General features: G+C 40.5%; 1 protein-coding gene across 4 annotated transcripts in view; it reads right to left on the minus strand.

Moving 5' to 3' along the window:
- Positions 1–5105, minus strand: part of AGK (acylglycerol kinase) — an 87504-nt gene extending 82399 nt beyond the window's left edge. For 3 of the 4 annotated variants that reach the window (XM_017739977.1, XM_017739974.1, XM_017739971.1), the window contains exon 1: positions 4947–5105. In XM_017739977.1, coding sequence (XP_017595466.1) covers positions 4947–5073 — 127 coding nt within the window. In that variant the 5' untranslated portion in view covers positions 5074–5105. The remainder of the gene's footprint in view (positions 1–4946) is intronic. The other variant, XM_017739976.1, reaches the window with a different exon arrangement.
- Positions 5106–10701: the final 5596 nt, after the last annotated feature.

The raw sequence follows: 10701 nt of genomic DNA on the forward strand, positions 1-10701 counted from the left end.
CAGGGAGGTACACAAGGTAGGGAGGGGGAGGATGCAATCACTGCCAAAACACTGGATCATGCCACCAGGAGGCAGCCACCCCACTTTCCCCACAGCAGGCACTGATGAGGAAGAAAAGGGTTTTGAAGCATTTAGGTACAAAGTCACCCCTGCCCTCAAATTAGAAATAATGCAAGCAGTATGATATTTCAAAACAGGTGACTGAAATCAGCTGACCTGGGAAAACATCAGGCTATCCGAGATTGTCTTTAAAAGATGATTTTATAAAGCAAGTACAATAACAGAAGGTGTGGTGAGGTTGGGTTTGCATGGCTGCAAAACTAGCAGAATCTGAGATGCTGAAACAAGAAAATCCTATGGATGAATGTGCAGGAGAGCAGGTAGAAAAAACTAGGGTTAGATGGATATACAGCTTGTTTGCTGATCATGATACAGGAAATATTCATAAACAACTTGATGGAGAGCTAAAATAAGGGATTCCTAGAGCCAATGGAATTTGCCTTGGTAGAATTACCAATGTGGCAATTCGTAGCATCTCAGCTCTTGGGAGATAGAAGTAAAACTTGATGATATTGGTTAAATTAGCTGTCGGGAGAGTGAAGACACCAATCAAAAGAATTGACATGTTTGCTATGATAATAAACCCAAAAAGGTCAAGGATTTGAATACATTCAAAAGAACTGCTCAAAGCCAGAAAATGTGAACACCACTTCCTGAGAACTGATGAGGTGGCCACGTCTAGACTTGAAAAAGCAAAGGCACAGTTCTGGTGCAAATAAAACTGCTTTGGTCAACACACAACATATGAAATGCCCCACATGCATTTCCTCAGAGAGATGTTTAACTGAATTCCTGTTAGACTAGGTACTTGATGAGCATGAAAGCATCAGGTTTGCCACAGGACTAACATTTGGAAGTAGTGTTACAGATGCTCCTAAGGTTCCACAAATAGTTATAAAATTACAAAATTACTGGATGGGGCTTTTACTGGTGCACAGATTTTCAGTAATTTGCATGAAGAGAAAACACAAGAACCTGCAAGAGGATGTGCTTGGAGTCATGTATAATTTGAGTGTGACCCACTTCTGTTACAGAATTAACTAGTCTCAAGCAAGATGAATAAAATGGACTAATCACAGTGAAATTTAAGAGCACAGTTCCCAATGGAAAAACTCTCAAAAAGATAAACTCTCCCACCTTGCAGGATAAAATGATACTGACAATACTGAAATGAAACTACAACAGATAGTACAATTCTGGGTACAGGAGGCTGTGCAACAGTACCATCATGCAAAATGAGATAAAAAGTGCTAAACATAATTTACAGTATCCATCCGGCTCTGTACAACATGAGGGACTGAAAAAAAATCCTACTGTGGACAGGCAAACGCTGTCATTCAAGATAAGGGATCCAAGTATAAACTGTACAATAAAACCAAAAATTATGGAAAAGAACTTTGGAAGCTGTAAGGGATCTGTGATTGCTGTTGATACAGATACATTTGGACTAAACAGGAAAGATGAATTATTAATAGTTTTTAGCTTGTTACAAAACATGCAGAATAGCAGTGTAAAACACACTCTAAATCACAGTTTACATGTCCTGGATTCCAGATGAGCTAATACCAGATAATAGCCAGCATTTCGTAAATGACTTGTTTCAGCAATTTGCTTGAGAAATTAGATCAAGCAAAGCAAAGCAAGTCCTTATGAGGCACTGCCACATAGGTTAGCAAGAGGATGGTTTGGTAAATATAATAAAGAACCAGAGGTCCAAGCAAACCACGTCTGATCTCGTTAGATTATTATAGCACACTTCTCAGTGCTCTGTTGAGATTTCCTGTTCAAAGAATTATGGGCAATAAGGGACAAACCCCATAGATATGTTAAGCCAGCAATGTTCAAACATTGCAAAAGAGCTATTTTTCTAGAAATAAAACCAGTACAAATACTACAAACATAGCCAAAACAAGTGGTGTTGCAAATGGAAGGGAAGGTTAGATTTCAGTCAGATTCTATAGCTACCAATTGAACACAGTCTCCTGTCAGCTGCAATGAGGTCAGATGGCAGAAACCTTCCAGAGCAGTTTTCCCATTATTGGACCTGAGAAAGAGTCAGGCAAAACTGAGAGGCACTCTGGCTCCATGTAGTTTAAGAAACAGAATGGTAATATGTTGACAGCATTCATGGCATGACAGAAGCAGTTTTGTATTCAAACACCATCCAGCAATAAAAAAGTTTAAATTAAAAGATTCATTGGCTGTAAAAGGAAGGACTGTCTAACACATGACACAGTCTGAAAACATTGATAGCTACTGACTTTTAGATTAGATGGCTCTAGTTGTGTATTTTATTAACTGACTGCTTCGGTTTGTAGATGTTACTTTATGCCCATTTGCTGTTAAAGGAAATTGGTATGGCAGTTGCTACTGACTTGTGCAAAACAAGAAAGAGAGTAACCTTTGGGTAATACTGATCCACGTGTCTGCGCTGAAGCAGAAAATAAGTTTGATCTCCTCCCAGCACATCTTTATTTATAATATTACACTTCTTGACAGAATTTGGCAGATAAAATAATCTGGTGCCTCTCATTTCAATTAGTTTCAGGTTCCAACTGCTGGATCTGGTTATTATTTTGTCTATGCAAAGAGCATACTACTATCAGATGGCTTCTCACTGCATAGGTACTTTCACTCTGTGTTCAAGTCAATTATAAACCTTCTGTTAAACAGTTTCAAACAATTGGCTTACTGTGGCATGGTGTCTGTTTCTTGTTTTTCAAACCACAAGTCATTCTTACAGCTCTTCTGCAAACCTCTCCCATTCTTTCCACATCCTTCTTTAGCATTGACACCTGATTAGGATTCCAGAAATAGCTTTGCTTAGCCCAGAGATAACACCACCTCATGGTCTCATTGTATATTCCATAAGAAATAACCCATTTAGCAGCTGCATTGCACTGAGAGCTCCTGCACAGCTGGATGATCCCAGCACCCATGATTCCAGAGACCTTTTCAGAGTCCCTCCTCTCTGAGAGGGAGCATCTTGTTCCGTGGGGATGACTGAGGCTGTTGTGTGACCTTGGCTCTGTCTCCACTGAAATGTGTATTGTTTGAGCACACCAAAAGATGGCTTTGCAAGCTGAGTGACCCATTCCACTACACGTGGTTATATTGAATCTCTTTTCACCTGAAAACTTTTCAGTCATCTTTCAAATCACTAACAAATAATGTTGAGCCAAAAGGTAATCTCTGCAGCTGCACTAGAAACCAACCCATATATAATGCTAATTTCCAAATAGTAAACAAGACATAGCTAGTTTCTAATAAGTTTAAGTTTTCTGTATTTAATTAGTATACTCTTAATGTTTTAATCTGAATGTTGTGCTGTAGTAACTTAAATACCACACAGATATCTGAACAGATTGGAGCAAAATGGCCCCTGTGCAAACTAAGCTTTTAAATACATGAGAAACCAAGCTCATCTGGCAAGCCATTGCCCATAATGTTTTGACACCCACAACAAAACATTTACAGACATCCTCACAAAGACCAGTGTGTGCTTGCACAAGGTCCTAGCAGACTTCAAATGTGTTTGCGGGCACAGAGAGAACTGATGTCTAATGTCACCAGCACAACATCACTAGAACATAAATACTTGTTACTCCAGCACTTAACTCCTCTTCTGGGACTACGGAATCTTTCCTCTATGTGACACACTGATCTGTGTCACACCACAGTACAGATAAACAGATGATAAAGTGCACTGAAGAGGTGATCTGCCTGGAGGGCAAAAACCCAGCTAAACAAAAATTACCAGCAGAGAAAAGAAAAGATAACAGAAGTAGTGGTGTTCACTTTGAGACATTCACCCAGAGCTGTGTTTGGGTCTTGACTCTCACACCCTTCATTTCAAGTAACTGTGCCTTGAAATTTGCTGCTAACAGAAATTTGGATGGCATCTGTAGTAAGGAAGGCTGGTACATTACATGGGAAATGTTGGATGACCTTGAGGGCTGCTGTAGTAGGAATGGGAAGAAGTTCAAAAGCACAGAGTGTCAGGGCATGTACCTGGGGAATAATAAACAGAACCTCTGCTGTAAATTGGGAGAGCATCAGTAGGAAAGTACAAAGGTGGAGAAAGGCCTGGATGTATCATCCAGCTGCAGGATGACTGTGGGTCTCCAGTGTGATGCAGCATGAAAAAGCAAATACAACCACAAAATACTTCAGGCAAGGAATTACCAGCAGGGGAAGAAAACCATCACACCACTTATACAAGGTCTTGATTAGACATTGTTAGGGAATAGTCCTTCTCATCCATATTTGAGAAAGGCAAGTATGAACAAGAACAGGTGGCAGTAAGGGCTGCTGGATTGATAATTGTTCTTACAGAGACAAGTCTACAAGACAGTCTATGTAGAGTGGAAAAAGGAAAACAGAATACCATTGCTCTTCATAGGTACAGCAAAGAAAGAGACATATAAACTAAAGGTTACATTTGACTCAAGAACAACTGATGAGTAATAAATATAGATTATAACTTTCAGCACAGTTTCTAGGTATCAAAGTGTCCCACTGTGAAATAGGATAGTGGTGAGACTAACATCTACATAATATTCAGATTTTTATTACTGAGCTTACTAAGTGACAGTGTTATTTGCAACAAGAGAATACTGTACTAAAAAACTCAGATGGCCCTTTCTACTACCATGAGTTACAGATACTGTTTTGTGATAGAAGTAAAATGGCTGGGTTACTATGGAAGTAACTATGGCTGGGTGATCCTTGATGTGCACCAGAAGGAGTTCAGAATAAAACCAAGTCCAGATCAAGTAAAACAACTCTGAAAACATATTTTCAGTGACTTAGAAAAGGAGGGACATGTGGAAAGAGGGAACATGAAAACAAGAAATATACATTCCTTCAAACACCATCATCCTTACCTCCCATGAGGAAGAGAAGCCCTGCCACATACTGCATAAGGCCTCGATCCCAACAGCACCCCAGCACGCCGATAATCCATCCAAAGAGGATGATGGCCACAGCCATGCCCATGAAGCCAGCTGTCATCCTGCGCAGATCTGCAGTGGGGAAGACAGAAAAACAACATGAGTGGGAACAGTCATAAATCAGCATCATCAGGGGTTCATATCTGTCTTAATCCAAAATGCTACTGATCTGCAAGGACTTCAGTGTGTGTTGGTGTAGGATGATGTGAGTATGGATGATTCAGAGCGAGGACAAACCATAAATTAAGTCACTAGCTTGGGCTGGCAGGAGAGAGAGCAGGTGACTATTTTACCACACAATGAAGCTCAGTGCAGATGCACTCAAGTGACTTGTGACAGCTTGCTCAGGAGCTAGAAGTTGTAAAATGGCCTCAGTGCAATACTGTGCCTAATAACTCCAGTCTCTGGGCACTAGCACAACATCTGCTTACATCTTGCCTTCTCATCTCTGTCCATTACTCCACGGCATCCAAAGGATGTCCCTGCTCAAACTGATCAGCAAAGCAGTTTCTATGCTTTGTGCCAGCACAAACACTACAGAGGATTCACCTCAATTCTGACCCCCTTGGTGATCTTGGGCAAGTCACTGAGCCCCTCTGGGCCACAGGTTCCCACATGTAAGCTGGGCTGTAGCATCCAGTGGTGGTAGGAGTGAAACGCAGTCCCTCCAGAACAGCGAGGCACACAGATACTCTGGTGTCAGACATCATTAAATGCACTCCAGATACACGGCTGGGACAGAGGACACATCATTGTCCTCTCCTGTACCTAGATGGTGACCTTGCCACATGATTTTTGGTGAGGACATTTTTGAGTGCTCCAGGGAGCACTGACTGTAGGAGGAGGGCAGGGTGCTGGAGCAAAACATTTTTGTATTCAAGTGGGGACTGAGTACGTCTGATGTGGGTGAAAGGCGTTGACCTGCATTTATTTCGTAAATAAAGGAAAAGAGTCCTCATGTCCTAATGACAGGAATCCTTAAACAGAGACCTGGTTATGTTGCATATTTGCCTTCTGCAAAAAGGATGGGACTATGGGACTGCTGGGAACCCTCTTCCTGCATGTTCTGGGAAAAAAAATTCTTCACAGTTGGTTTGGATGTGAAATCTGGGCAGTGAGACCACCTGGCAACTGAAAGAGCAAGGACTATGTGAGCTAAAGAGCATCTTCACACCCTCAGATAATGAAACAGATGGGGGCATCTTCACTAACATTTGATTATTCCCTGTCCCCCTTTCATGCACGCATAAAAAGTTCAAGCACTGATATGTCAAGAGTATACATACAGAGAAAATTCCAGCCAAGTCAACTCTCTAAACATTTGTTTCCTTCTTGAAACATTTTTTTTTTCTTTGCACAGCAATGATTTTAGTTTTTTTTTCAAGAAACAGAATGCTTATGACAGAGGAGAAAGATTTGAAAACTGTGAATCATCCACCAGTCTCTATGGCAGCTTTTCTCCTTGGCTGGCCTTTGACTATTTCTCAGTTTCTGTTGTTTTTTATGCTTTTCCCACAGTGGATAAAAGGACCACTAATACCCACAGCACAGATTCAGTGAAATTTGTGAAGAGTGATAAATTATCATAATCAGGGATCTGTAAAACTTCATATCCAAAATGCTAAGCGTCCACAAAGTCTATAGATACGCTGGGACAGAATAACTTGAAGGCAGTTTACTCAGGTCCCTGTTCATTATAGCACTTTGTATGCAAGATCAAGTCGCATACAAACACAAGCCCTCCCTTGAAGCTACAACTCCTTCCTGTAGAGTGTCACTCATTTTCCAAGGCATCTCTCAGACAACAAAAAGATAACCAGTTCTTCAGCCCACCAGTAACCAGGTCCTTTTAACAAGATACACATCTTAAAATAAGTACTTTTATCTTAGGTTTTGTGACTGTCCCACCACATTTGACTATGTTCAAGGAGTTCTAGTACAAAAAAAAAGAAAGTTTTTCCTGCAGAAACTTGTACTTCTCCCAGGCAATGCTAATCTCTGTTCCTTGGGAATTTCTCAGAGTGCTTTTTAAAACAAGCAGTAAATATTAGTGAGCATCTTTGATGGTTGAGTGTCTTCCTACTTTTTCAGTCCACGAAGGCTGGGCTCAATTTGAAAGATGAACGAAAACATAAAGTCTTTACTGTTTCCTATGTCATCTTCCATAACAGCACAGCACATCTCTCCGAGGTGCTGCACAGCTCTTTGTGTCAGCCCTACAAACCCCTTCCAATTTACCTTGTGACTGCTGACTCCAAGTAACACCATTTGCCTGTCCTAATGAAAACATACCCTAACAACCTGCTTCTAATGAGCTCAAATTAAATAGCTTTATTCAGCTGCAAGATGTCCAGAATTCCTCAGATCTACCCCAGTGTCTGGCTGATGGACCCAGTTTTCATAATCCCCAAAGTGGATCACAAGCATCTCCATATCTTTGTATACTAAACTAAGGAATGGTGTTTATCCTGCTAAAATCTGTGAGAATTTTGCCATCAAACAGAAGAGTTAAAGGAGCAGGAGAAACATTTCTAGGCCAAATTTTGATGTTTGTTTCCCTTGACCTCTCTTGCTGATGGAGCCTGAAATTCCCTTTCTTACAATACAATACAGCAAAAATCCAAATTGAGCTTCTTTATGAACTCTTAGTTCTCACAAGTTCAGTGAGCTTAGTTTAAGATTGTCACTGCTTAGGCCAGTTGCAAATCTGCTCCTCACAAGTCCATCCATTAGAGATTATCAGAAACAAATAAAATATAAACCTTCTTTTCTATTTAAAACTGTTTGGCTTTTGTCTTGACATAACATGCCTTGAGGGGAGCCCTTGTGAATGGCAGTACTGGGAAGGGAGTTGTAAAATGGGTTTCAATAACAGTCTGCACTTGTCCAACAGCATCTTCCTGGTGCTCCTCACCTGTCAGTGCCCACATGAAGCTGAGGTCAGTGCTGGGATCAAGTCTACTCAAAGTGATTCTTTTATGGAAAAGTCCTTCATGGATGTAAACGAATCACCACCCTCAGGCTATTTAGAGGAACAGGAGCCTATATTCCCTGGACTCAATCCCTATTAATGGGCCTGTTTATGATTACTGTTTTGTTGGTGTGGTGCTTGACATAGAAAGGACAGAAGAAAAGCAAAGATTTGCATTGTGTACTCGAGGCAGTATCTAAATTCGTTCTGCTAATTTAGGATGGAAGGATGACATATAAATAAACAATAGCTCATCAGTACAAATTGATGGGGTTTTGTCTGAGTTTGATTGGCACTGATAAGACCCTTCCTGAATGCATCCTGCAAAGGTAAAAAGGGTCATGCTGTCCATGTAACACCATTTTGTGATGTTTGAGCACATTCTGGGTTTGGTTTATTTTTCTGAAATTGCTTTTATTTATTTTTAGACTATGAAATTAATAGTTCTCTACGTTCTTTCTCTTTTTGAAAACCTCTTGAGTAATAGGATCTCAGGGTCACGGCATGACAACACCAATCAACTGAAGGAGTGACTATGCCAGCAAAATGCATGCATTGTTGAATCTTATACAGCTAAATGGGAGCTGCAGCCGCAAACAACCCTTATCTCAGCGCATTCATGTGCATTGCTTAGCTGGTCCCACAGCTGATCCTCTCCTGGGTACCCATCCCAAGTCCTCAGACTGTAACAAAGTGCACACATTGCAGGGACACTGAGTTCCCCTTCTCCACCATCTAGCAGACCAAACCTTTAGAAATGTAGCTATGAGGTGAAAGTAAGGAATGTTACATTGCTTATTCCATAACACCTGTAATACAGAAGTTGATTTTTATGCTTTGCCTTCATGACTGCTAGTTTCAATGATTGACTATGTGGACATAGATACCAACATCACTTGTGGGTGAACATACAAAATTATCTTTCCACACATGTTTTAGAAACACCTTCTTCATCCCTTTTTCTTTTTGATGTCGACTAAAAGCTATGAGTGAATATCTTCTTTTTGGGAGACTTTTCATATCTAGCACTGCTACAGGTGCTGCTGCATGTAAAAGGCAGGGAACTCAGTCCTGACTCGAAAGCAATGTGGATCATCAAGCAAGGAATACAGGTATCACGTTCATGTAGGTTGGGAACAAAAAATTCTTGACTGATAACATTGGAGAAAGGACAGGGAATCGAGTAATCCAGGTCCTGTGATGGAAGCTGAAATGGTAAATTTGAAAGCCACAAGCTTTGTGAATCGTGATGAAAAGAGAAACGTTAGCATTTTAGACAATGTTCTTAAAATACATACAGATTCTCATAAACCAACATGTATTTCCTAAAAGCATTTTAGTTTTCTGCTGGGAATATTAACTCTATAAGTTTTCTGAAGACAAAGAAAGGCAGAAAAGCTGGTTAAGAGTCATTTATTTCCAAGCAACACATGATGGAAGGTTCTCTCTGTCAGTTTGCAAATGCCCCTGCCCTTCCTTTCACCCTGATATCTGTCCATCTGTATTTGTTATGGGCAATAAAGTAATTCATGCTGGTTATCACATTGTGGCAGAAGTTTCACACCCCAGCAGCTGCAAACATAACCTGTTCTGATTCAGCTTTGCTTCTTGAAAATTTCCATATGCCTTTTTGACTTCTGATGTTCTGTCCTCTTCCTTGAAATTGCAAGTCATCTTTCTAAAGCAAGGGCTCAGTCTTCCTCTTGATATCTCTCTTGCTTTCCACAGAATTTAACAGTGCTTCCAAAAAACTAGAGATTTCTTTACTCACAACACATATATGAAGAAGCCTCTTGTGAAAGATGGGGAAAACAAGTCAAGAATAGTCAACATGCCCCCAGCTACATGAAAAGTTTGTGGAGAGTGTATAATTAAATCTGTATTACCAGGATTTCTGGACAGCACTTGAACCACACAGCACTGGTTTTGCTTTCAGAACTGCTTGTTCTCAAGTGTTTGCTAGCAGATCAAGCTACAGTGCTTGTTATCAGACCCTCAGAAAGTGCAATATTGCTGCAAATAGTATTTCAGGTAGTCCATCCTACACGTCCTCCTTCCTTCTCCCAATAGAGGAAGGTCTGCAGGAACTAAGGACCCTGAAGCTTGTATCCAGAATATCTAGAACAGCTTAGAAGACATTCTGGGTATAACACAGTTCTTTCCTGAGGTATCCCAACAAATGGGAAAATCAAAAAGGAAATCACATATGTATTTCTGTGCCTGTCTATGAACAGATGTCAGGATATACTAACGTCACAAGTAGAAATAGACTGGGATGGCGTAATTCTTTAGCATAATCCTTCATTGCAGGTCACTGTGATCTATACCCTCCCATATTAAATTCCCTCTGATTTGTCTTTACCAGGGATCAAGAACATTTATACTTGAAAAGAGTCAAAATCACTCCTTTTCCTTCTTTTTTCCAAACAAATGTATGTATTGGAAATTGTTCAAGAACTGCATACAGCCCTAGAGCACAATTTACCAGATTTCACTGAGCTTTGTTTAAATTGCTTCTCTTATAAAGAATCAGCAGCACAGAGGTATCTTTTCCTGACATAATCCCTTCTCTTATCTCGCCCCGAAACTTCAGAGGGGACGAGATAGAATTGGGCAGATATGTCTTTTATTGAATGCCAGCCCTGGCAGCTCCCAGGTACAATGAACAAGTGAGTGTTAATGCAGGTGATTTTGAGTGGCATCTTCTGGCTCTCACTA

This window comes from Corvus brachyrhynchos, unplaced genomic scaffold (genome assembly GCF_000691975.1).
Source record: "Corvus brachyrhynchos isolate BGI_N302 unplaced genomic scaffold, ASM69197v1 scaffold27, whole genome shotgun sequence".
Classification (NCBI taxonomy): Eukaryota; Metazoa; Chordata; class Aves; order Passeriformes; family Corvidae; genus Corvus; species Corvus brachyrhynchos.